General features: G+C 46.5%; 1 protein-coding gene and 1 long non-coding RNA gene across 2 annotated transcripts; both read right to left on the bottom strand.

Annotated features, from left to right (window-relative positions):
- Positions 1–1,849: 1,849 nt before the first annotated feature.
- On the bottom strand, positions 1,850–4,146 carry Paqr9 (progestin and adipoQ receptor family member 9). The gene is given in 1 exon segment (NM_001271152.2): positions 1,850–4,146. A coding segment is annotated over 1 exon segment (1,122 nt). The 5' UTR covers positions 4,005–4,146; the 3' UTR covers positions 1,850–2,882.
- A 10,990-nt stretch (positions 4,147–15,136) lies between these two features.
- LOC120094231 (uncharacterized) lies at positions 15,137–16,874 on the bottom strand. The gene is made up of 2 exons (XR_005488388.2): positions 16,706–16,874; positions 15,137–16,269 (listed from the first exon to the last, which is right to left on the bottom strand). It is a non-coding gene; the product is annotated as an uncharacterized LOC120094231 (long non-coding RNA).
- Between the last annotated feature and the right edge of the window lie 10,543 nt (positions 16,875–27,417).

Genomic DNA, 27,417 nt, shown 5'->3' with positions numbered 1-27,417 from the left:
TTATAATAGGCTTCAAATTTTTACTGCCAAATAGACTGTATAAAGATAGTGGAGTGAATTCTTATTTATAATTTGTCATATATTTCGAACTGTTAAAATACAATCAAATCTAATGCCTGTGGTGAAATGGAGAACATGGGAAAGTATTTTAGAGTTTTATTCTGATGGCTACATTACTCCTGAAATGTGTAATAAGCTGGGTTAGCTCTCTGCAAATAGACCGAGTAAATATTGGCTCTAAAACGGCATTATCTGCCTTAACAGAAAGAATATAGTTCAGCCAGTAACATGTAGTTAAACCGTCCCTGGTCTTGAATGGTGTATGTGGTGTATCTGCGAACAGGAAGGGAAGCCAATCGTCTTTTCAATTCGAATGTCCCATTGCTAATGCTAGTAGCACAGAAAGGGGGAAAGGAAATGTCCGGCGGAGAGGGGAGATGCATCCTCCTTTTTCCTGGAGCCTGGGAAAGCGGGTCATCTCACTGGCTCATGCATCATAATCACTTGAAAATGATATGGGTATGATTTTATCCTCAAGTGGCCTCTGCTTAAAGACAAAGACACACAGCTAGAGAATACCCAGAAGGTCTGCAACAAGAACCCAAAAAGACAAATTCTGGGTTTTACTTCCTGTTCCCACATTCATAGATTCTTTCAGATATCCCTCTCTTGAGAGGTCCTTCCAACGGGGGTGTCTCAATTAAAAAACAACAACAAAACCTACAAAATATTCCTTAACCTGTTTCTTTAGTTTATGAGTGAACACTCTTTGAGATGCTACGAGAAGTGACAGTGACATGCAAGTAAGTGTATGTGGATGCATCCTAATTTCCACAGTTATCCTTGGACATAAGTGCTCAATTAAGTTTCGTTGAGGAGCAGTATTAGTGGTAAGCACACATTATCAACCTCTGTAACCCAACAGAAATCTTGCATTTGCAAAGGATGAGACGTTGACATTCATCAGGGGTCATGCAAAGTATATTTTAAAATCCCATTAAGAAGTCCTAAATTCAATACATACATTCCCCACCACCCCCTCTCTTCGCTCTCTCTCTCTCTCTCTCTCTCTCTCTCTCTCTCTCTCTCTCACACACACACACACACACACACACACATTTAACTTCTGTGTGCAAGTGAACACACTCAGGGCATTGGTTCCTCCAGGGAATTGTGCCAAGATTATCTATTTACAAATACAGTAGCAAGTAAAAGCATGAACAAGACACCGACCTTTTCAGGAGCACCATCCTGCCAGTACTGAGGTAAGTGTTCGTATACCCTATGTGCTCGCCTTATGTTACACTACTATGCCAAGGCTCCCCATTCATTAATGTAGTGGCCTCTTAGCCTGAAGGACTTACCAAGAAGTGTGACGAATATTTAAATGCACTACTGTTAAAGAGTTGCCATTCTAATGACAGGTTAACATTTGTAAAAAATGTCTAACAACACTGGCCGATAGGGTCATTAGAAAGAATCTGCGGGCATGCTCCTAACTCTTCAAGGATTCAGGGTGACTACCAATCATTTCCACAGCTTGGATTCCAATGGGACTTTGATGTTTAACTGTACAATTGTAGTTCTTACTTAACTCAAAGATTCCAGTCGTAAATGAGATTCCTGCTTTCCTAGTAGAGCTTCCTCACGGATCCTGATTGCCTTTTAAATTTTAAGCAGGGATACATGCGCTGATGTCCATTCATTGTGGTTGCAGTAGGAACCTCAGCCACTTTAGTGGGCTGACCCTTGCAGAAGCGAAACACTCCGTACACCTTTAAGCTATTTCCGGCCTCACTACAAACCTAAACCCACCCCCATCTTCCCTCCCTTCCGTTCAATCACGATTTGCAGCAAAGTAGGAAAAAGAGTATGCTCTTTTCCCAGTACAAGAAGCTATGTTTGAGGACCAGTCATTTGGGTGTTGCTTCAAAAGGCACATTTATTTTAGTGGCAACTTAAATAAGTAGAGAGGAAAGAATCAGATTAAAAGGAAAAAAAAGAAAAAAGAAAAAAGAAAAAAAAAAAAAACCCCAAGGTGGGTTTTGTGGAATACATCAAAGTAAGTAGGAATTGGAGACCTATACAAGCCACTGGAGCCTAACCAATAGTCTAATCAGAGTCCCTAAGTAGTCATTCACAGTTTTATCATGACACTCACAGGCCTTCACAGAACACTGTTTAAAAATGTAGTCGAGAGCTCTCAAGCTTGCCCTAATGCCCGGCTCACGTGTGCAATGCAGAAGGCTGCAAAATCAAAACTACGTGACAAAGGAAATTCAGTGCATCTCACAGGCTTCGATAAATTATGGGAAAAAATCATTGCATATATTATCATTTAAATAACATCTGATACACATTTTTTAAATAATTAACCTGTGTTCACATTCCATGCATCGTCCGGTGGGGTAAGCCCCGGGTTTGCGTCTTTGTGCCCACTTCCCAACAAGGAAAGTTCCATTCTTTTGACAAATCCAATCATTTCAAGACCGCAGTAGCAGCCAGGGATTGGTGTTTAACCTCTTCACTGCACATCTGCCTTCACTAAGGGACACAGAAGACTGTTAGAGAAGCCAACTGCTTGGGGCTCTATCAGTAATCACAGACAATCCTCACTGTCTTTGCAAAATCCCTGGATATCATAGACAGTCCCTAATTTTCTTCCCGGAGGCCCTCTTCCTTCTGTTTCATCCCCATCTCTCTTTTTCCAAAGGCCAGTGGACTTGGGATTCCCCAACTATCAAGGAACCTTTCCCTTGTGGCCTGGAGCACCCTCTTCTAGCAAAGAAGGAAACAACAAAACTTGAAAACAAACCAACAATAACAACAGAAACTCCACGCAAACAGGTGGGCAAACCATAGCCTCCTCCGGGGGTGGAGGCTCACTTTTTACTGCAGAATTCGGTGCTGTTCAGGAACTTCCTGATGACCAGCCCCAGGCAAACCACCAGCAGCAGCATGTAGCCTACTGTGCCCGAGAAGGTGGGCGCGGCAGGGGGTGCCTGGAGGAACTGGCGCAGGCCCTCTTCCACGTAGTACACCTGGTCATAGATGCTGAGGAAGGTGAAGATGTGGAAGAGCTGGTGGCTGTGGCCGATGATGTCAAAGAGACCCGGCTGGATGCGCTCGGGGATCTTGCTCACGTTGAAGAAGGCGGCCACCACCAGCCAGAAGTAGCGGCGGTAGAAGTGCACGAAGAGCGTGGGGTTCTCGCCTCGCAGGTCGAAGAGCCAGCTCTCTAGCATAATGGGGCAGGCCATGCTGAGCGGCATGACGAAGACGAAGGTGCGCAGGGCGAACGGGTAGGAGCACCAGTCGGTGCGGCTCTTGCAGCAGGCTACAGTGCAGGCCACGGCCAGCACGAAGGCCACGGGCAGCACGAGCGCGCGGTAGACCGCGATGAGGCGGGTGCAGTCCACGTGCCAGCCCAGGCGCTGCTGCACGTATGGCGTCATGACTCTGGCGTCCAGCAGGCTCAGGCTGGGCAGCAGGTAGTAGTAGTAGGCCACGGTGCTGCCGAAGCCGTAGTAGCTGATGGAAGCGTAGTCCAGGTAGAAGAAGGCGGCGCGCAGGCGCAGCGACAGGCAGCTGAACACGTGCGCCGTGCAGCTCATGGCGAAGGTCAGCAGCACCCCCGACGCATAGCACCACAGCGGCAGCAGCCAGGGGTGGTGGAAGGGCACATCACTGCCGCCCAGGAAGAAGAGGCGGCAGAACTTACTGAGGAACAGCAGCAGCGGGATGAAGTGCGTCCAGAAGTTGAGCGTCTCGTTGGTGGGCTTCAGCACCGAGGCCAGGCACTCCTGCGCGGTGCACGGCAGCCGCCGGTAGCCGGACAGGATGAAGCACTCCACGAAGTCGTCGGGCACCTCGTCCCAGCGCAGCAACGGCTTGGTGGTGGCCGCCGGCGGGCTCCGGGGGACGGAGGAGGGATGCGAGCGCCGGGAGGTCGGGGCGGGCGGTCCTTTCGCGCCGGCGCCCCGCTGCTGCAGGCGCCGCGGCATGGTGCCCCGGGCTGAGCTAGGGCGCGCGCGAGGCCACCGCGGGCGCCGGTCGCCGTCGGAGCCTTTGTACGCGCGCGCGCGCGCGGGACCGCGGCCGCAGGTTGGCTACGCGGCCTCGGCTTGGAAGCTGGCTGCTCTGGGGGCTCGGCGCACCGGGCGAGAGGCTGCTGAGCGCGCGACTTGCCGGCGGCGTCCTCGCCGCGCTCGCGTCTCTCAGCGCGCGACCGGCCGCGCTGCGGTGGCGGCGGTGGCGCGGCTGACTGCGGCGGCGGTGGCGGCGGCGGCGCGGCGGTGACTGGGCATCGTGCGCGCGGGGCGGGCGGCGGGAGGCGGGATGTGCGCGAGGCGCTGGCGGGGGAGGGCGGCGCCGCGCAGGGCGGGGGGCCCCCAGGGTTAGGGTGTCTGCGCCGCGGCGGGCAAAGGAGGTGTCCCCTGGCTTGCGTCTCCTACCATCTCCCCAACCCCCCTTCTCGGGCTGCGGTCGCTCGGGCCGCCGCGTTAATGATTGATGCGGGGCGGGAGGCTGGCCAGAGACGCGGCCGCCGGCGCCCAGGGCGAGAGGGTGGGCGAGGGTGGGCGAGGGGGTTCGAAGCGCGACAGCCACGCCGGCGTTCTAGAGGACACAGGGGACCCGAGTTCGTGGGGGTGGGGGGCGGGGAGCCCGACTGGGCGGAGGGATGCTCTAACTGTAACCTGCGGAGGTGGCAGGGAGGGCACTGCGGTACCCGCTTAGAGACGGTGTCCAGATCCGAGCCTGGCGGTTGTCAGACAGCTGGTGCTGCCTCTCGGTCCTGCTCTCATCCGTGTGTGAGTCTCTCTCTCTCTCTCTCTCTCTCTCTCTCTCTCTCTCTCTCTCTCTCTCTCTCTCTCCTCTCGTGCGTGTGCGTGTGTGCGTGTGCGCCAGTGTTGCCCTCCTACTCAATCCACGCCAAACCTTAGTTTATCTCCTTGCTCTAGCGGTCCTATTCAGGTGCGTCACTATCCTCCCCTCTCTCTCTTTGTGGTGCCTATAAAGAGACCTAAAGGGACAGTTCCCAGGCTGATCTTCAGCTCAGCTCACCAACAAGCTTACCCCTTTGTGTCTTTAACGAGGAATCCGATGAAGGGCTCAGCAGCGCTCTACAATGGATTTAAAGAACAGTTTCAGATGGTGGTATGGGGATTCAGAACGCCTCTAAGGAGCTGAGAAAATTATTAAAAAGGGATTCCCAAACAGAGCCGTGCAGGAGCCTCAGGAGGTGTAGGTGACAGAAGACTATAAGTGTCTTCTGGAACAAACCTGAAAAGAGAGTTGAGATCTTTCTTAGAGACTTGGAATCGATGGGTTGGATAAACCTATGAATAATTCACCTTAGAAGGACCTGGCAAGGCTAGTTTGAGTTTATTCAGACAAGGGACCTGAAGAAAAGGATACTTGAAGAGTTCAAAGGTTTGTGATGAGCAGTGGTGTAAAAATTACCAAAACCTAGACTTCCAAGATGGGGTTTCCCTGTGACGTCTCAAATGTTCACCATGTTCCATCTCCCCGAGACACTCCGGGTGTGGTTTCATCTAACTGGAGTCTTCGCCTTGGTATCTATAACAAGGTCTACAGTTTTAAGGAGTTAGACACTTGTTTTATAGATTAAAAATATCTTAGATACTCTTTACCCCCATTTTGCAGATAAGGAAAATGGAGGCACCACAACCATGATAAGCATACCCAGGTGGTGAATGTGAACCCAGCCAAGCTACTTTTAGATTTTATGTATGAAACTAAAACACCCAGTAACCTCCTTCACTTTGAGGAATCGGGCGGGTAGGAAGGACCATCTATCCCATTCAGGAAAAGGCTTTTGATTTTCTTTTAAAATTTTATCTTATTCATTTTTATTTTGAAAGGGCTGCCTTCATCACTAAATCAAATCCTGTAAGAAGGTTAAAGATTTTCTTTAACAATCTGAATTATGAATAAGTTATTTGTAACTAGACTATCATTTTTGTATTGTAAATGTTTAAGATTAATCAAGTCTTTTTGGAAGTTCCAATCTACTCTCTGAAATAGTTTCCACTCATTGATTTTGCAAACTCTTGCACAATCAGGCCAAAGGTACATGTTGGTTTTATATCTTTCTGCCCTATCACATATTTTTGGTTAGTGGGTTTGCAGTGAATTTAGGTTTCATTGGCGTTATTTAACTGGTCATTTCTTTATCTTTTTCCCTTTTAGTTTTTTTTTTTCCTTTTAGAGTTTTAAAAATGAACTCTAGCCTCCTTTAACATGTGGAGAGGGGCCCAAGGTAATCTGTAAAACCAATTAGGAGTCAAACACTTAATTCAGGTGGAGGAATGCTAAATCTGAACTCCAGGCAAATCAGAGAAAGGAATTGTTCATGTTCCCTTTGCTTCCCCAAACCCAAGCTGTCACCTGGAAAAGGTGTTCGACGTCGTGCTATAGTTCCCACATTCGCAGCCCCTCGGTTGCATAAGCAACTCACTTACATAATCGGGAGAAGTTTTACAGATTTTCTTTCACACGCAGAACTAGATTTGTTTGAGACAAGGTCTCCCTGTGTAGCTCTCTGTGGCTTTGAATTTGCTAGGTAGACCAGACGGGCCGTGAAATCTAGAGATTGACCTGCCTTTGCCTCTGAACACCAGTATGCACAGTCAGACTCTTTAAAATCAAAGGCCTTCAGAGCAGGAGGTAGACGGGCTGGAAGAAGGGGACAAGTGGAGGAGGAGGAAGCAGAGGAGCTACCAAGGGGAGGAGATGGGTGAGCATGAACCAAGCACAATGCTACACATTAATGAAACTGTCACAATGGAACATTATTTGGTTAAAAAAAGAAACCTTCAAAATAATTGGATTGATGTGACTGTCCAAAATTTCTAGGTAGGTAAATGGTATATATTTTTCTGATTAAGACAGAATTGGCCAGGCATGGGGACACATGCCTTTAATACCAGCATGTGAGATGCAGGGGCAGGTGGATCTCTGTGGGTTCAAGGCCAGCCTGGTCTACAGAGCAACAGCCAGAGTTGTTACCCAGAGAAACCCTGTCTTGGAAAAAAAACCCGGGGGGGAGGTGGTTCTAATAAAATATAGTGTTGTTTTATAACGTCAATATTTTATAACGTCAAAATGTTTCAAGAGGTTCTTTTCTTTCAGAAAGTGCTCTTCTCTCATATTCCTAACCCCGGGTAGGACACAGAACCAACTGATGGAATGGACAGGGTGACAGGGTGACTACTAACAAGGAACCTGATACAGAAATATGAAAATGTATAGAAATCCTAAGATGCACCTCTAAAAGTGTCAAAACCAGAAGAAACAGGTTGTACTGCCAAAGGAAAATGGTGTTCATGAAAGTTCTGTGGTCTAGACACAGACAGCAGCCTTTGCTATATCCCAGTAGAGTGGAATATAGCAGTATTAATGAAACAGCCAAACATATTTTGAGCAGCAATGCTAAGTTTCCCTTAACTACTATCAGTCAATAGAGGTTCTCGGATTCTTAGTCTTGAAATTCGAGAGCCTTTCCCCAAGTCCTGCATGAGCCGGGTTGTACGCTTGGCCTCGGGGGGTCTGCTTCTTCAGAGGCATGTGGCCCTCTCATCAGTGTGCTTGGCCATGCAGACAGAAGCAACAGGCCAGCTGCCGTGCCACTGTATATGTGTACTGTATGTGAGGCATCTCGAGGAAACCAGGCTCTCTGCATTGTTCTCGGTGGCCAAAACCCACCAGGAATGATACTGGCAAGGTAATGCTGTCACTCAGGTAGAAACCAGTAAGGTCTCCCAAGACAGGAAAGGGCCTCAGTCGCTTTAAGAGCTGCAGCAAACCAGAGGGATTCTCCCAATATGGTTTTCTTTGGTTGTGTGTCCTTCTATTGGGAGTAGATGAAGCAAACAGAAAATTCAACCCACAGAAAAACAAGCCCTTTTATGCTATACTGTTTGCAGGGACATTTTCCTTCCGTCCTGGAGTTTAAACCCAATGCCTTGTGTATGCTAGGCACAAGCTCTGCTGTGGAACCACATCTCCAGACCCCCTTCTAACTTTGTTTTGACACAGTCTTAATTGCTTGGGCTGTCTTTGGGCTCACTCTGTAAGCTCAGGCACGCTATGCCTTGAACTGCCAATCCTCCTGCTCCAGCCTCCAGAATAGCTGGAATTTCAGGCCTTCCTCACCAGGTCTGGGAGAAACCCTTTCATTTCAGTTTCATTGTAGTCTCAAACCAGCCAACTGAGCAGAAGGCCATATTGGACCTACCCTCAAGAGTCTGCCTGAGAATCCTCTCGGAGAGTCAGGCTCGGCAAAGAGCGTCCACTCTCCTAAAGATGCAAATAGCTTTGCTGTGTTCTCAGCCACTCTGCCAGGCCAGAGCGAGTCATGGTAGCCTTAGAGAGGCTGAGCTCCCTAGGCATGGGGAGGACCTGTGGCAGCCTTTGGGGAAAGTCTGGTGGGAAGGAAGGCTGGGTTGGACTCAGGAGAGGGCGTTAGTGGGTTGGGTTCTTATCTGGAGCTCCTGCTTCTAAGTTGGCAGCAGTTGTCTTTTGAAAAGAAGCTAAGGAAGACTTACAGAGACTATGTCCACCCGTCAGGGCCAATGCCACATTCTTCCACCCCAGCCAGTCCCTGACCCCCTTTCCCTACGAGTGGTCTCGAGGGCAGATGTGGATCTCTCCATTTTCAGTGGCTGTACTGTGAGGATTTCACTTAGTAAGCGGTTCGAGGACATCAGTGTGTAAATACGGTTGGGTGGGGGAGGGGCAGCACTGTGACTGGTAAGGAGAGCGATCAAAACTTTTTTTTTTTTTTTTTGACCTCTGCTTCACAATCCACTGCCCCTGTTTGTCCTGTCTGCTGCCATCCTCTTTTCCAGGACAGGGCGTCGCAATCTGGAGTGTTTCTCCTAATTCTGCCCTCTGTGTATCCTGTCCAGAGCCTGTTTTATCCTTCTACACAGGCCTCGTACTTATTGGTTGTATTGAACCCAGTTCCAGGTTACCTTCTGGGGAGGAGCGCACCAATGAGTACTACTATTTGCTTTTGGTATGGCCTGTTGGCTGGCTGCCACTTACTTGAGAAACCAAGTGTGGAGAGCAGATTACCGAGTTCCTCATTACTTATCTACAGGTTTTCTTAAAACACACGGCCGTGCACTCCGTAAGCATCCGTAACACTTCACAGCTGGGGGATGTTTTCCGGATTATGTAAGCATGAGTTTAAGGTTGAGACTTGGATCTCAGAGCAGGGTTACTATGTAACGCTTCCAGCAGGGCAGGCGGACTTCCCATCCCTGGCAGTTGTTCTGTTTACTGACCGTATACTGCATTCGGCTACGGTGATAGAAGCTTTACCTCTAATCCTCAGAAAGCCCTCTGCAAGGTGACGAGTACACCAGCCCGATTTTGAGACAGAACATGAGACAGGCTGAGAGAAGTTTAGCAGCCAGGTGGCAGAGGCAGAGTGAATCCTTGTTCGTCCCCAGCCCCTCCCTTATACCTGTACAAAGCAACACCCCCTGAGAAGTTGCTGCACGGTTAGCCATAAGCATTTCTGGTAAAGTGGCTTAACCTCTTCTCTCTGAAATTTTTTCACTATTATTGAAAAGCCTTGTTAATAATTAAGTGAGCACAGTCGATGATAAGAACACATTGATGTGCCTGAAGGTTAGCGCTGAGTGTTATTGAATATGGGTACCCATTAGGTCTTGCTAGAGGGTCCCCAAAGGAATGACGTCACAGAAGACGTGATGTGAAGGCTGAACACCGATGGGGCACATTTAATGTAAAGAGCATCCTCCAATAAATGAATGTTGAGCCCGGGGGTTGGCTGGACCCTGGAGAGTTGAGGGAGGCAAGCAGTAGTCTCTGATCCCTTAGATGATCCTTATGTTTAGCATAATATAGTTGATTATAGCAGTTGATGGCCATAGGAGGGAAAGGACCCAGCTGAAACATCAAAGGGCGGGGGGACGCCTCAGTTATCGCTCTTCACTATTGGTTCCATTGAGTTTGAACATGCAATAGTATTCATTGCTGTGACCTCCATGTCTGTTGCAAATGTTTATGGGTAAAATGACCTAGGCGCCATTCACTAAACTAAGAGAAGCGTATCACACTCCTAAGTATTGATTTCTTAGGGTGTGCCGGTGATCTCACATCCATTTTGTGCCCCATGTGCAAACCACAAGCATTGGATTGGGGTCACCCCGGAGGCTCCTCTGCACACTTAAGCCAATTTTACGAAGGGAACAGGCTTTTTTCCCCTCTAACAACGTAATTTTCCTCATGATCACTCACTGATCTCTGTCCTTGGAGCCATAAGTTTCTAGTTTCTCTCTCTCTCTCTCTCTCTCTCTCTCTCTCTCTCTCTCTCTCTCTCTCTCTCCCCCCCCCCCTGCGGTCATGATCAAAAGAAAGCTAGAGGATGTGTGTGTACTGTTGTTTGTCTGTTGATGGTTTAGAACATTTGCCTTCCCTCCTGCCTCTACCTCCCAACTGCTGGGGTTACAAGTGGGTACCACTGTTAACAATAGGAATATTTTAGTCTGTTTTTTCCTTTTGGACAGAGTTTTATGTAGCCCAGGCTGACACCTAACTCACTAAGTAGCTGAGGATAACCTTGAACTCTCGATGCTCTTGCCTCTACCTCCCAAGTGCTGAGATCACAGATGTGGTGTTCCATCAGGTCATAGGCATGTCACCCACACCCAGCTATTCTATTGCATTCTTTTTCTTTTCTTTTCTTTTCTTTTTTTCGGAGCTGGGGACCGAACCCAGGGCCTTGCACTTGCTAGGCAAGCGCTCTACCACTGAGCTAAATCCCCAACCTCCTATTGCATTCTTGATCCCTGCCTTGTCCTTCTGGCTTCTCCCTATCTCTCCTTCCTTCCTGCTTCTCTTTCTCCTTCTACCAAGTCTCACCTCCAGCTGCCTCAATCTTAGGCACTTCCGAGTGCTGGGCTGGCGTCATTTGCTGGATCTGTAGTGAGAGTCTTTGGAGACAGCTCGCAGGCACTAGTAAGCATCATTGTGCTCCAAGCCAGTGCAGGACGTGAGGGTGTGGAGGAGAGAGAGAAGGTGGAGCGCCGGTAGTGCAAGCACAGTCCACCTTGTTTTAAGCTGCAGGGAGATGGCTCCGCCATGTTTTTACTTAGAGTAATTTACCTAGGGCAGCTGTTTTAAAGTCAGGAAAGCTCTGACACCACCCTAAATACCAGTAAGCTTTGGCTGCTTTTCTAAATGTCGCACTAAAGGGGCTGGGGAGTTGGCTCAGTGGGTATAGGCGTTGGCTGACAAGCCTAGGGGTGAGCTCAGTCCTACATGATAGGAGGAAAGGGCAGACTCCTGCAGGTGTCCTCTGACCTCCAGATGTTTGTGGTAATTTGCACAATCACCAAGCCCAAAATAAATCTTAAAAAAAAAAAAATAGAGACTGCAGCCGTCTCTGACCGTGACCTCGTGGGGGTTAAGGCTGGGGCAAGGGCTGAAACCTCCGAGTCCTGAACTGTCCACACAGGCTCATCCCTGGAGAACTGTCAATCCCCGAGAACTGGCCTCTTTCTCCTAGTGTCTGCACACACACCACCGGGCTCGCTCACTCGTGATTAACACATGGATCTGGAGCTGACCAGTGGGCCTTCCTTTCCTTCCCACTTGACATAGCATGGATGGCCACCTGTGCACGTTTCAGACTTCCCGATTACGCTAACCTTGTTTCTGGAGGATGCTTGGGACGGAGGAGTGGGAACCGAAAGGCTCTGTGGGCTCCCATTCTGTCCAGTCTTCCCAGCTCGAGTGTGCACTGCAGACTTTGAATGAGCATTTCTGACAAGGCACTCAGCAATGGACCCTCTTCACCGCCTCTTAGGGGAGACAGACGAAGCCCGTGGGGCTGGTCGGTGTGAACAGCACACTGCATTCTGTTCTCAAATTCCCTTTCATTTTCCACTGCCCAGTAGTTTGATGTGGGGATGTCAAAACTACTATTTGTTAAGGCTTTTAATATATTATGTTTATGAGCATTTCTCTTGCATGTATTTCCATGTAGCACACGTGTGCCTGATACCTGAGCAGGTCAGAGAGGCCATCGGGATCCCTGAGTTATGGATGGTTGGGGGCTGCCATGTAGGTGATGGGAGTCAAACCCACATCATCTGCAGGAATAAGTGTTCTCTACTACTGGTCTGTCTCTCCATTGAAACAAATCAGAAATAAAGCAGAAATCAAGTCTCATAGAAAAGAGAGAAATATCTGACTTATTTTTTGTAAATAAAAATATTAACTAATGGTTTACTCTGTTTTCATACTTAGCATGGTGACTTGGCTGTGTAGAATGTCTTGTGTATAGAATGTGGGAAGGTTAATGTTAATGTACAGATAACAGGGAAGGGCTAAGTCAGGGAGGTGAGTATTTCTCCGTGCGAATCTGATGCAGAAAACAGCCAGCCACAAGTTTCCATACCCAGTGTTATTGTCATTAAAGCTGATAGAATTTTAAAATCCTGGCGCTACCTGCTTGTTGATGGTGCCCTGCTAATGGTTAATGGAGAGGGAACCCAGGGTGGGGGGCAGGGGGGCTGCCTGGAATTCTATCCTGTGTAGTTGGTAGTGCTTGGTTTGAGAGATAAAGATTCTGAAAGACTGAGACAGGTGATTTCCAGTCTTCCTCCTCCTCATCTTCCTGGCTGTATCAGCCTTCCTCTGGTTCCTCTAGGTCTCCAGTGTGTCTCACTAAGAAAGGCTGCCTGTGGCTGTGCCCAGACTGTCTCCTGACCACTGGCCCATTTTAAGAGGAGAGGGCTCATCTACAGAGTCAGCCATGCTCTGACACCAGGCCCTGAGCCTGGCACGGGCTTTCTTCCCTGGAGAGGGGTTGTCTTTTTCTTAGTTCACGGGTAGGCTGTGAGCTGCCCAGGGCCCTTGCACTTGGTTTACTCTCTACCTCATTCTGCCTCACACGCTTTTCTTCGTCTCCCTCCCATTATTTCTCTGCTTTAGCATCACCCACGCTTTCTCTATGGGATGTGATATGTGTTTTGTTCATTTTATGTCTTCCCTGATGAACTATAAGACCCATAAAGGCAGGGTCCAAAGGCTTTGCCCATTGGTTTTTCTCCAGGATCTGGTGTATAGTGGGCAAACGATGAAGATCTATGGGATGCTTAAGGCTCTCCAGTGGGCCAGCGAGGTGGCTCAGGAGGTCAAGGTGCTTGCCACTAAGCTTAACTACCTGAGTTGGATTACCAGTGCACTCAAGTGCACACGTGCGCGTGCACACACACACACACACACACACACACACACACACACACACACACACAAATAACTAAAGGCTCTCCTAAACGCTTCCTAAACCCAGAGCCTAGGCTCAACTCAGAGTATTCGTATTGACAGTGATCTGGCATAGTCTCCACAACCCAGACCTGCTAAGCCAAAAATAGAAAACTCAAAAGCTGTTGGCTGTGAACCTCAAAGACCTGGGCAGTGGTTTCTGCTCTTCACCGTTAATCACTTGGGGACCTTAAAAAGAAGATTCATGCCGCATCTTCCAGCTGTTCTAGAAGAATAAGGTGTGCTGATGTGCTGCGCTGGTGATTTACCCGGGAAGAAACGGCACAGAACCTGGGTCATCCTGCTAGAACGAGTCCCAGGGTTTTCATTTGAATTTTAAAGGTCAATTCGAACAAAGTAGTTTGTATTAAAGGGAATTCTTGAAACCCCGTCTATTAATAGCATCATTTCGCACCCCTGCCGCTCAGCACGGCCTCCCTGTGTTCTCACCTCTCCAGAAAACACAATAAATGTCAGTGCAGATACAGTGTCGAATGAAAGAAATCTACACTCTTTGATTTTGGCCTGAGCTTTTAGCACTAACAGAACCTCCTGAGGGAAGCTGGTTTAAACGCTGGGAGTTTCACAGTTAGCCTCTAAGACTACTATGCACCGAAGCCAAGTGTGCAGACACACAGAGAAACTTCAGCTTACGTGGGAGTCATGTCCAGTCCTCACACAGGGAGTTGAGGTGGCTACCCAGACGCACACATGGCCCTCGGCAAAGCCCTGTTTGGGAGAAGGGTGGGAGAGCAGCTGGGCCTCAGTTGCGAGCAGGCTTATTGAGTGTGTCCTCCTCTGATGCTGACAAACACAGTACTTTCTTCAGGGGCCAGGTGACCTGGCAGCTCCCGGGGAGCATTAGTGCTAAAGATGCGTCCAGGGCTGGAGTCCAGAGCTCAGGAAGAAAATGATCTCTGGGAAATGTGGGTCTGTGAGAGGTTGAGGAAGACCTGAGCTTGGCACCAATAACGGACAAGTAGAATCCAAACAGAGAGTGTTCTGCTCCACTGAGATTGGATTTTTCCTTCCCCGATGTGTCAGCAAAAAAAAACCGGAGTCGTTTTGTGTGGGGGTGGGGATGAGGGTGGGGGTAGGGGTAGTGGTGGTGGTTGTCTCATTTTGGTTTTTTGTTTATTTGCTTGGTTTTTGTTTGCTTGTTTGGTTTTAAGACAGGGTTTCTGTGTAGCTTCAGCTGTCCTGGAACTTGCTCTGTAGACCAGGCTGGCCTCAAACTTAGACATTTGCCGGCTTCTGCCTCTCAAGCGCTGGGATTAAAGGTGCATGCCACCGCCGCCCAGCTGATAGTTTTGTGTTTGTAAGAGCTCGTGTCTGTGTCTTTTGGTATGGTGACATGAAGACACTGCAGCTGTAACAGCTCCTGGGCAAAGAGTAGTTCGCCTTCTTGCCTGGCCTTTTCAGGAGCATTGTTTCCGAGGTCAGGACTCCTCTCTCTGTGTTTCCCATGTTTTCTGTCACAGAGTCTATGATGGTATTTAGCCTTGAATGCAAAATGTATGTGCAAAATGTATTTTTCCTTCTATCCCGTCTGTAAATTCAGCCTCCCAGTGTAGGGGACTCTCCTTCCTATGGACCAATCCCGAAGCCCAGCCATATGCAGGAACATTTCACTAGACGTTCCCCAGCCAAGAGCTGCCCCACAGAAAGGTAGGGCTGAGGGGAAGGCCTGCACTTGTTTCTTCACACAATAGCTGGAGCTCACCCCTGGTTCTTTCTTCTCTCCATAAGGGAGGGACTAGCAGCCTAGGTGTGTGCTGCACAGCATGGCAGACGAAACACCACGACCAAGGAAACAAGAGGAAAGGGTTTATTCAGTTTACACCTCCACATCACGCTCATCATCAAAGGAGAAAAAATAGGAACTCAAAACAGGGCAGAAACCCAGAGACAAGAGCTGATGCAGAAGCCATGGAGGGGCTGCTTACTGGCTCGCTCCTGTGGCTTGCTCAGCCTGCTTTCTTATGCAACTCAGGACCACCAGCCCAGAGATAGCACCACCCACAATGGGCCGGGCCCACCCCACCAATCATTAATTAGGAAAATGTCTTCCGGTTGGATCTTATGGGGACATTTTTCTAATTGAGGTTCTCTTTTAGATGACTCTAGCTTGAGTCAATTGACATAAACTCTCTGGGACGAGGTGACAGGCCATAGAACCTGGAAACGGTGGAGCTAGGCTCAGACAACTCCCACATGAAGGAGGTGGCTTCTTTCTCTTCGCTGTTTGGCAAGAACAGCTCATTGAGACAGCTGTCATTTTTCTAATTTGCATAAAAGGAAGCTAGTTTCTTCAAGTAAAGAATTTCTAGGGAAAGAGAGCTAATTACTTACTAAACCATTGGCTACACTCACAATTCTCTTAAGTTGTTTTGTTTTGTTTTTTACTGAAACTAAAGCTGTTTCGTGTATCCATCATCCTCTGTATATGAACTCCACCCTGTGCTATTCCCTCCAGGAACAGCATCTGTCTTTTTCCCCGAGCCTCTGACCATTCAGCTCCTTTCAATGGCTCACCCTCAGGAGTGCTTGAGTCGCAAAACCTATGACTGGTCGTTTTAACATTTTCATTTGTTGACTTGCCATAAACTCCCAAGAACAGAATAAGAGAGTGAAATATGTGAACAATTGGTGCCTCCTGTTTCATCAAATTTCTTTTTAAGGAAATTAAAACAAACAAATAAAAAAACCAAAAAACAAGAACGCAGAGTGTTTCCCTTCTGTTCTCTATCGCTGCTTATCCCACAGGGACTCCCAGATGTGTGGGGACCTCTGCTGGGACCCTAGATTCACATCCCTGTGTGCAGAAAGGTTCAGGCAGGACCCGCCTCAAAGGCAGAGCGGAGATGCCGGCTGGGTGAGCTAATGCACGAAGGCTTCAGCCTTAGAGAGACGGCACAGAGGAAAGACAGCTTCTCCCTGCTTAAGAAAGTATTCAGTAAGGGGAGGGGCACAGAGTTGGATGGCATTAGCAGTTATGAATTAGAACACCATGAGATCTCTCTGTGATTAACAAAAACAAACCCCGCCGTTTCTGCACTCAAGCATGGAGATGCCCCTTCCCTCGCCAGCTGTACTTTGTCGTGGCAGAGGTCGGTGGTGAGTTAGGATTTCGGTACAGTACTAACCACAGGCCATAGCCCCCAAGCTTCTAAGGACAGGCACCAGCCTAGTACACCATCACCCTGTTCCAGTCTCCTGGTACCGGGTACCACATGACAGGAGCCCAATGTAGGTCAAATTCATGAATGAATGAATGTGATCCTAGAGATAGGAAATACGAGACCACCCAGCCCTACATCGGCAAAGGGATTTCCAAGTGACATGCATAGCTTAAAAAGGAAAAAAGAAATCGTACCGACACAATCCACGAGACTGCTGGGATGACATCACACCCAGCAAGAACAAAAGGGAATTCTTAATTCTGGGAAATCTTTTCATGAGACAAAACCCAATCAGGAATTTTCTGAGACGGCGCAGCATTGTTTTGACTCCTGTTGGTGCCCTTGCCGGGCGAGGAGAGGAGACTCGCTGAGTCAGGATGCGTCCTGCTCTATGGTGAGTGGCTTCCTTGCATTAATCATCAGGCAGCGTGCGGGGCCCCACCCTTCCTTACCACACTTTCAGTGCAGTGTTTCACAAACTCGCAAAGAATGAAGAAAAGCATTTTTTGAAAACATCATGAAGAAGATGTTCCCACTTCCAGCTCTAACCTTGTTAGTATGTAGCAGCCGACTGTCTTGTTCGCCCTTCTTGTTCTTTTAGTATATATTTTCGGTTTACTTCTCCCCTTGGAGTTCTAGTCTCCTACCATTTGCTGCCAGTTTTGTTTTTTTAACACTACTGGATTGCATCTGCTTGTTTTATTTAGAATTGCTTATATGTGTTTTCCTAACCGACACTGTGCTATAGTTTTTGTGACGTATAATTTGCTGGAGGTTTTTATAACATTAAGGATACACTGACATCGTACAGTGAACTAAAAAAAGTGGTGGGAGGGGCTTAACTTTTCCCGAGGTCAGAAGGGCTGCGGTGCAAAGATGGCCAGAGTCCTTGTTCCACACTGTATACTCCACTGCACTGGGAACACAACAGTGTCCTCAACATTGTTATAAAGTAAAAGGCGAAGTTATGTGACATTGACACGAGATTAAAAACAAAAAACCTGCCTGCCTGAGGTAGCGCAAGCTTGTAACCCCAGCACTAGAGAGGCAAAGGTAGGATGATTCCATGTTCGAGGCCAGCCTAGTCCATATGTTCCAGGGCAGCCAGACCTACACTGGGGGGTGTTGTCTTAAAAGAACCCAAACCAGCTAAACAAATTAAAAAGAAAATCAAGTAATAAGTAGTTGTTCCTTCCTTCATGAGGGAGATTGAACTTAGGGCATTTTGAATGCTAGGCAAAGTGCTATCATTGAACTGCAAACCAAACCCATTAATAATAGGAATATACTACTACTAGTAGTAATAATATAAATTCTAAGAACAATGGGACCACAAGGAAGCTATCTAAAGCCATCAATTACCACAGTTAACAATGAGCAGCATCATTTTACTGAATGAAAAAGTAAGGCTGCTCTCAAGATGATCAGAGACGAGGGCTGATGCTGAGCTCAGGGCTATGGTATAATTGATGGTTTTAAAGAAGGTAATATTCTCTGTCTGAAAATCTAATAACGGGAAAAGAGAGCAAGCCTCTGCAGTACACTTCAACAAAGCAAGGCTCCATTAGAAACATCTGGAAGCCAGTCATGGTAGCACAGACCTATGACCTAGCCTGAGGAACTGAGACAAGAGAACTGAGATTTTGAGACCTATTTGGGCTATACAGTGAGTTCCAGGCCAGCCTGGGCTACACAGAAAAACCTTGTTTCCAAAACAACAGGTTTGGCTCATTGCAAGACACATGTACACACATTATCAGCTTTACTTCTGTGACTACACGATACAGGTGTGAACATATTCTATTCACAAAACTACAAGGTAACAGCAAATTCATGCAAAAATACAAGGAATTAGATAAACGTCTAATATTTTATCAAAGAATCTAAGTGGGCATTGATCATGTGACTGAGCAGATCCATGTATAAATGTCAATCCTTAACAAATGCAGGCACACTTAATACAATCCAAATCAAAACATGAAGGCATGTTTTCTTCGGAGATGGATAAACTGAATGTTTGCAGAGAATAAATGTCCACCAGTTTATTAATTTTTGGAGAAGTGATCATGGAATTGATTTTCCAAAGAAGAAGCAAAGCTTGGTCAGCTTAAGTCTCAAGTTTTGGTTTTAGAAAACACATGAGCTTCAGTGATCCCTTAAATTCTACAATCCACGATTTTCTTATCTATGGTGAACTTCATACGGTGCTTTTTACAGAATGCCTCGTGTGTAGAAATTGATCAGTAAATGTGAGTTATCATTACATGTCATTTCACACTCTAATAAAAATCCCAGGTGGATTAGAAATATAAATGCTTAAATTACAGAAAAATACGGTTAAAAATTATAAAAATACGGAAGACTATTGGTAAAAATCTCACCATGGAGGACACCTGAAAGACAGCAATTCAAGAAACCACCAGCGACAGAAGGAGTACAGTACAAGAACATAAGCGTTGAGTGCAGACTGGGAAATGGGTGACCCTCAGTGTTGCTATAGGTGACCCTCAGTGTTGCTCCTGGAGCTCCCAGAAGTGTTACATCAGCTGACAGACAATAAAATTTATACAGGCGTTTTTGACTCAGAAGTCTCAGTTTTGAAAAATTAGCTTATAAAAAGAGAAATGTCAATATAAAGGGCATATATGTTTAAGGAAAGTTGTCATGTGTATAAATATATTACATCATCAGAGGGAGGAATCAAATAGAAAATAATCTGAAAGTTTTTTAAACAGAGAAATAGGCAAACAAGTTATAGAATGTTATATAGTTCTACAAAAGAATAACTTACATGTGCATGCAGTTTTCATGTGAAATGATAGCGCAGGGGTTATGAGACAATAGCTAGCATGTAAGCTAACATCTCGTGCTATGGCTTGGACAGCATCTTGTGCAATGGTTTGACCTCCAAACCAAATAAAGCCCCAGGGATGTATCTCCTGTACAGGAGGCTTAATGTTCACTGGAGTAGGACCGAGAGGTGGTTGACCTTTAAAAGATGGGGTCTAGAGGGAGGTGATTAGCTGATGTCCAGGTCACTGCACTTGAAAGATATTAAGAAAGTTCCATGGGACCCCAATTAGTTCCTATCCAAGTCATCACAGCAGAGCATTCATGAGCCCTCATTCTCTCTGGCTTCCCGTCTCACATATTTCTACCATTTGCACAGCACCCCGCCTTGTCCCACCCCGATCTCACAGTCAAGGAAGCTCTCCCTGACCTGACAACTGCACCTCCAATGATGTCAGCTAGGTACTCATTTCTCTATAAAACAGTCAGGCCATTTATTGTGATGAAGTTGATAGCTGTCCTATACCAGTCCCTCTGGGTGTGAGGCTCTTGTCAGTGCTGTCACCAGGCTATTCTCTTAGCTGCATCTGCCTTCTTTTCCCTGATATTTTCTGGGTTTTTGCTTTCTCTGCTCTGCTTATCCGGCTTCCAGCTTTGTACTGTTCGTCGGTGGCTTCCTCCCCTATTCTCTTTGATGATTTAATTTTACCCCTCTCCTTTTAAAAATATCAACACAGTGACAGTCCCTGGAACAGGAGGAGGCCAACGTGCATGCCTAGCTGGCTTCCTTGGGTGAGAAGCTTTTAATTTCATGCACACACATGCATTGATCTGTATAGATTTCTCTGAGGGCAGAAGGTATTTGAAGGATACAGAAGAGTTAACATTTGACTTGACACTTGTTTGTCAAACATCGATTTGTCCTTGACTAGAAGGCCCTATGTTATGAAGAAAATCATCTCACTCTGTAACTGTGGGGTGACCTGAATCGACAAAGCAGTCTTTCATCATCATCCGGTTTGGTCCACTTTGAGCTACTTTTTCATAAAGAAGGCAAAACCCCCAAGCTGCTGAAGCAAACGACCTCCAGGTCTCCAAGCTGATTATCGCCTTTCTAACTGCAAACAGCTAGGGGCAGGCGGGACTTCTTCAGGATTGATGACATCCCCTGTCCGTGAGCTCACTAGCCACCACACTGTCTCACAGGCTTGGGTAGCTTTGCCTGCAATTTTAGTTTCTTCATTCTTGAGGTTTAAAGTTCCAGATCAAGGTCCAGCAGGGTCAGCTGCTAGCAAGAGCTCGTTCTGTCTTACAAACAGCGTCCTTCTCACATGGCTGGAGCAGTGTGTGTGGCAGCAAGGCGGGGCGGTGTGTGAGGTGTGGGGGGTGCTTCTTCTTATAAAAGGGCACCAGCTCAGCTGCATTAAGAACCCATCTCTATGTTTGTTTTATTTGTTTGTTTGTTTTTTAACTCCTATGACCTCTCAGAGGCCTCCTGGCCACCTACAACTGCGTTGAAGATTAAAATTTCATCCTGGGAACATGGGGGAGGGACACCATCCAGTCTTCAGTAACTATTTCTCAGATTTCTTTGTTAAATTTTAAAAAGGCCAAAGGCAGAGAAAAGACTGTAGGGAAAGAAACTCTGTCTGAGTGTACCTTGGTGACATTGTCTGAGAGCATAGGGAGATTTGAAAACTACCGGACCCTCTCGCTGTGCATGCGGTTGTAAAATGATTTTCTTTGCTTTTCTGCTAGCCAGTGGGAAAAGCTCATTAAGAGTCCGGGGAACAGCATGTTCCATTATCAACACACTAAACCACAGGATTAACGAATATTCTAGCAAAAGCAATCACATTTATTAACATTCCCACAGAGCTGTGGTCTGAAACAATAACCTTAACCATAATAATTTCATAGCCATTAATCAAATAAATGCATGACTTCTTCTGCTCTTCCTAGTATATTGCAAACTCCCTGGTAATCAAAGGAGGGAGGAAATGAATATTTTATTTTTTACGAGGGTAACTTTTGAAAGAGAATAAATTAAAAAATATGTAAGAAATTAATTGGCATTTCCTCCCAGGCTGTGATTCAGGCAAACCACTGCACAGTTTTAATGAGCCCCGTTTTCTCCGTAGTTAATGACATGACAGAGCTGAAGGAGAACCCACGTGATTGACAAGGAAAGGCTGTCTGAGATTCCAGAATACAGGAAAGAAGAGGTCGTTTCCTACCCATTCACCAAATATAATTCAGTGTTCCTTTTAAATATCTGGTTGTGATGGCTAGTGTTAATTATTAGATGTACAGAATCACTTGGGAAATGGGTCTCTGGTCATCCTTGTATGTAGGGGTGGGTGTTATCTTGATTGTATTGAAGTGAAAAGACCACCGTGGGTGGTGTTATTCCCTAGTAATGAACTATGTAAGTGGGGAAAGAGAACAGTAGCAGTCATTGCTCCCTGCTTCTCCACTGTGGGTGGGATGTGAACATCGCCCCAAGTTCCTGTGGCTGTCACTTCCCTGCTAAGGTGGATGGTAATCTGGAACCGGGAGCCAAATAAACTCTCACTGGGCTCGATTCCCCCCCCCCGCCCCCCGGGGGTATTACAGCAACTGGAAAAGAAACTAGGGGAGGGGTCAGAGAGGAGGATGGTTTGCAGGGCCAAAGAGAAAGAAAAAAACACTTGACTCGGAACAATGAGTGCGGAACGGTGATTCAAATGCAAAACCTCAGTCTTTATGACACCACACGTGGTGCAGTGGTCCTTACCTGCAATTATTTGCTAATTCCCTGTGTTATCTGGCCTGTTGCTCCATGTACCCCTCATATCCTTCTCATATCATATCTCGAGAGTGCCCCCTCGTGGCCACTGTAGGGGACAGTGCACTTCCTGTTCTATTTACTATCTCTTTGGCGAAACCTGCTGGAAGAGTGTGTTCATTCCACTCCAGCGAGGTCTTTCTCTGGTGTCACACACGCTACTGTCAAATCTCTTGCTCCCGTGGTTCCCTCCAAACCACTTTCCATGTGGCAAGCAGGGTGACCTTTGAGAAGTAAACCGTGTCATCTTCAACAAGAATAACATCTCTAGCCTTTCTGTGGACTCTCAGCTCTGTGACAACCCCTGCTCCACTGTCTTCTCAGGCACCATATTCTCCCTTTCCCTCTCTCCCTTTCTCCCTCTCTTTCCACCTTCCTCCTCCTCTACTCACTTTCTCAATTATTGTGGGAAAACACATACATAAGGGAACATATACACAAATGTTTATTGTGTTGTTGCTTTTACACAGCAGTTGAGGGTAACCTTGTGTCCTGCTTCCGTAGGAGCAGCGTGTGAGTGTCTTAGTTCCTTTCCTATTGCTGTGGAGAGACACCATAATGAAAGCAACTGTAGAAGTTTCACTGGGGCTTATACTCTCAGTGGGTAGAACTCACCACCATCACAGCCGGAAGCCTGGCAGCAGGCAGACAGGCGTGACACCCACCACAGCAGTAGCTGAGAACTTACATCCTGATCCGCAAGCACAAGGCAGATGGAGAGCTAACTAGAAATGGTGTGGGCTTTTGAAACCTCCAAGGCCACCCCCAGCATCACCCCTCCTGCAGCAAGGCCACACCTACTGATCCTTCCCAAATAGTTCTACCAAGTGGGGACCAGGCATTCAAATGCATGAGCCTAAGGGGGGGCATTCTCGTTCAAACCATCACAACTAGTGACTTGTCTCCCTGCTCTGGTAAAATACCCTGATGAAAGCAACTCAAGATAGAAAGCACTTATTTCAGCTCACAGTTCCAAGGTTTAGTCCACCGTGCCCAAGTCATGGCAGGGCGCCAGGATGGCTGGTCACATTGCATCAAGTCAGGACGGCTGTGTTTATTGTGTCAACTGACTTTCTTCTTTTTGTATAGAGCGGAACCCCAGCCCATGCTCAGTAGACAGCTATTCCAACCCTGACCACCCTAATCTAGATAATGCTTCACAGGCATGCCCAGAGCCTCCCTCAAAGAGGGTTCTAGATCAAGCCGACAGGATTGACCATACAAGGGGCCCAAACACTATGTATAGCTTTCACCCTTTGAACAGCAGAATTTCATGCAATAGGGGAAAAAAATCTAAAATGTAAGTTAATGTTGGTCAGTTTAGCAATGTCTATCAAAATTAGTTTCCCCCTGAGAGATTTATCCTGAATTCATGCTTGCACACTTGGAAGTGACTAAGTACAAGGTTCCTAGTCTAGCACATGCTGATTAACAAGGAGCTGGTTAAATTATGGACTAACACAGGCTATCATGTGTCCATATTGTCTTAGGGTTATGTCTATTACTATTGCTATTGGTATGATTTGCTTACATGCCCACTTTGTTGTCCATCGCTTAAGGAAATCGGGACAGGACCTCAAGCAGGGCTGGAACCTGGAGGAAGAGGCCATGGAGGGGTGCTGCTTACTGGTTTGCTCCTGTGGCTTTGCTCAGCTTGCTTTCTTATAGAACCCAGGACCCCTAGCCTAGGGATGGCTGGGCCCTCACCCACCAGTCACTAATTAAGAAAATGCCCTACAGCTGGATCTTATGGATTTTCTTTACTGAGTTTCCCCCCTTTCCAGTGATTCGAGTTTGTATCAAGTTGGCATAAAACTAGCCAGCACACATGGTCTGAACAAAGATGCTCTGACTGAAATGGAAGGCACTTCAAGATGAAGAACAGCAATGAATGTGCACAATATTTTTTATAAAATGGGAAGAAGAAACATCTGGATACTGTTCACATTGGTTAGGATGCATGAGAACACTCAGTTGTCATAGGAAATAGCAGGAGTTACCTACGAAAGTGGTGTGGGATCCGTGGAGATGAAGGACAAGAATGGGAAGGGAAACTTGGCAGAATATTTGGTATTTGGAACTTCAGAACATGGACTTACATAGCAGGATGTGTTCCTGCTGGAAGAAACACACCGACTTTCTCATGGAAAGAAAGGGAACAGATGTGTGTGTGTGTGTGTGTGTGTGTGTGTGTGTGTGTGTGTATGAGTGTAAGTGTGTGTGAGTTTGAGTGTGTGTGAGTGTGTGAGTATGTGTGAGTGAGTGTGTGTGTGAGAGTGAGTGAGTGTGAGTGTGTGTGTGTGTGTGTGTGTGTGTGTGTGTGTGTGAGAGAGAGAGAGAGAGAGAGAGAGAGAGAGAGAGAGTGCAGTCTTAACTCTGCCCTACAGAAAGGTTGGACAGGCTTCTTGTCATGGATGTTATATGTAGACATACTTCCTTTTTATTCTGTTTTATAGGGGGTAGGTAAGGGATAGGCCATATGCTTAAAACCCAAAAAGTATTAAAATATGGACAGAGAGGGCTGGAGAGATGGCTCTGCAGCTAAGAGCACTGTTTGTTCTCCCAGAGGTCCTGAGTTCAATATCCAGCAACAACCACGTGGTGGCTCACAACCATTTATACAGGGATCTGCTGCCACGTTCTGGCGTGCATGTGTAGATGCTGATTGAGCACTCCTATACATAATTTTTTTATTTAAAAATATTTTCCCCACTCTTTTGTTTTGTTTTGTTTTTCTTTTCAAGACAGGGTTTCTCTGTGTTGCCATGGCTATCCTAGAACTCTCTTTGGAGACCAGGCCTCAAACTCAGAGATCCACCTGCCTCTGCTTCCTGAGTGCTGGGGTTAAAGGCCACACCACCATTGGCTGGCCTTCTTTCCTATTCTTGTCTCCAGTCTACACAGAAGAAGGGCTGGAGGAAGGAGTCTCGGACTTGCAGGTTGAGGGGACAGAGAAGGACTATTCTTTTAGCTGTGTGGCTCAAGTTAGTTTGCAGGAAGACCATAGGGGCAGGAGATGGAGCACACGCCTTGCCTGACACCCACTAATCAGTAAACTGCAAATAATTGAATAAAAATGTTGTTGGGATGGAAAAACTATTGGGCAGATCAAAGGTCAGGTTCCTTCCAAGAGTACATAATGGTGCTAGTCCAGACACATGCTGGCACCAGACCCTTGAAGTGTTGTGAATCTGATTTGAGATACAATGAGCATGAATAGACGGGCTGTATTATGAGGATTCAGAAAAGCAAACTCATTGATGACCTTTAATACTGACTATATGTTGAAATGATAATGTTTGAGTACATTGTGTTAAATCAATAAAAGTAAGTTGCTTCTTTATTTTATAGACTAGATTTTACTAAGTCACCTAGGCTGGTCTTTGTTTTATTTCATTTTGCTTTCTTTCAAAACAGAGTTTCTCTTTGTGTAGTAGCCCTGGCTGTTCTAGAACAAACTCTGTAGAACAAGCTGACCTCGAACTGACAGTGCTACGTCTGCCTCTCCCTCCTGAGTATTAGGATAAGAAGCATGCACCACTACCTGACTCTAGAGTGGTCTTAAACTCACAAATAATTGGAATTATGCGCCTGTGCTATCAGGCTTGGCTTGGCTTCTATTTTAATGTAGTAACTACTTGGCCAATTGCAGTCACAGGTGTAATAGCTAGGACTTTATTTATTTATTTTTAAACATTTATTTATTTATTATGTATACGTCATACAGCTTTCTGCCTGCATGTATGCCTGCAGGCCAGAAGAGGGCACCAGACCTGATTATAGATGGTTGTGAGCCACCATGTGGTTGCTGGGAATTGAACTCAGAACCTCTGGAAGAGCAGACAGTGCTCTTAACCTCTGAGCCATCTCTCCAGCCCTAGGACTTTATTTCTATTCGGCAGAGTCGGATTTACAATGCAGGCGAAAGGGGATCCTTAGGGGATCAGCTCAGCGCATGACTGAAAGTCAGGGGCAGGAGAAGCATTTTGGGAATGATCCTGTGTGCCTTTGGGATCCAGGCGGTATTTGGGTTTTTCTTGGCTTGCTGGGAAGAGTTGGTTTCCAAAATACAGGGCGGGAAGTAGTCTGGGCTCGGCAGGTGGCTGGGTGAAAGGGTGTCTTTGAAAGCTTTCCTAATTGGTTGGCTTGGGAATTGTCTAGATTCTCTTTCTGTCATCCAAACGTACCTCCTCCTCTAGTCTTAATTGGCTAATAAGACCTGGAAATCAAACCCTTTTACACAGTACTGTTCCATGATTAACATTAACCTTTCTCTTAAATGTAAAGAAGACGTTCAGAGCTGGAGAGATAATGGTTAAGCAATCGAAGGTAAATACCGCTCATTCAGAGGACCCACATTTGGTACCCAGAACCTGTGTCCAGGGACTCACGACTGCCTTTAACTGCAGCTCCATAGAACCCAACACTCTCTTCTGGCCTTGGTGGTTACTGCACTTCTATACACAATACACAAGCCCATTTGTATAATCACACACGAATACTCACAATTAAAATAACAATAAAATCTCTTTTTAGAAATGTTGACCCTCTGGGGTTGGGGATTTAGCTCAGTGGTAGAGCGCTTGCCTAGCAGGAGCAAGGCCCTAGCAAGGCCCTGGGTTCGGTCCCCAGCTCCGAAAAAAAAAAAAAAAAAAAAAAAGAAAAAAAAAAAAAGAAAAAAAAAGAAAAAAAAAAAGAAATGTTGACCCTCTAACGAAAAACACAAAGTCAGATGCTAGGAGACGTTGCTCATGTAGTGCCTTGATCAAGATAAAAACAAAATGAATGAATGAATGAATGAATGAATGAATGAAGCATAAATCCTGAGAGCAAGCAATAGAAAAATGAGGTAAGGGGGTTTGAGGAAGATGAACCGGCAGCATGTGAGGGAGCTTCAGTTGTGTGTATCTTTGGATTCAATCCAATATTTATCCTACAGACACGGGCAAGGCAAAGCAGACATCTGTAAAGTGGAATTCATTGGAACACTGCTTTTAGAGAGAACTTTAGTGGAGACTGGATTTTAATAGAAATGTAAGAGAGCATCGCTTCATTAAAAGTGGCGTGACTTTAATGGTCCGCAGCTCGCAGACAATGAGCAACTCCACGGGCAGCTGCAGGAGGATGACTAAGAGTTTAAGTTGGAAAAGGAGGAGGTAGCAGGCAAGGGGAAAGGAAGCACAGAGACATTGTTTGGAGAAGAAGTTGTCATAGATCTGCTGAGCTAAAGGTCAATAAATATGTTTTTGTCAGTGAAATATAAGTAATTAGTAGGTGTTGTCTTCCAAG

This window comes from Rattus norvegicus, chromosome 8, assembly GCF_036323735.1.
Source record: "Rattus norvegicus strain BN/NHsdMcwi chromosome 8, GRCr8, whole genome shotgun sequence".
Taxonomy (NCBI): domain Eukaryota; kingdom Metazoa; phylum Chordata; class Mammalia; order Rodentia; family Muridae; genus Rattus; species Rattus norvegicus.
This window is presented reverse-complemented; position numbering and strand designations above follow the sequence as displayed.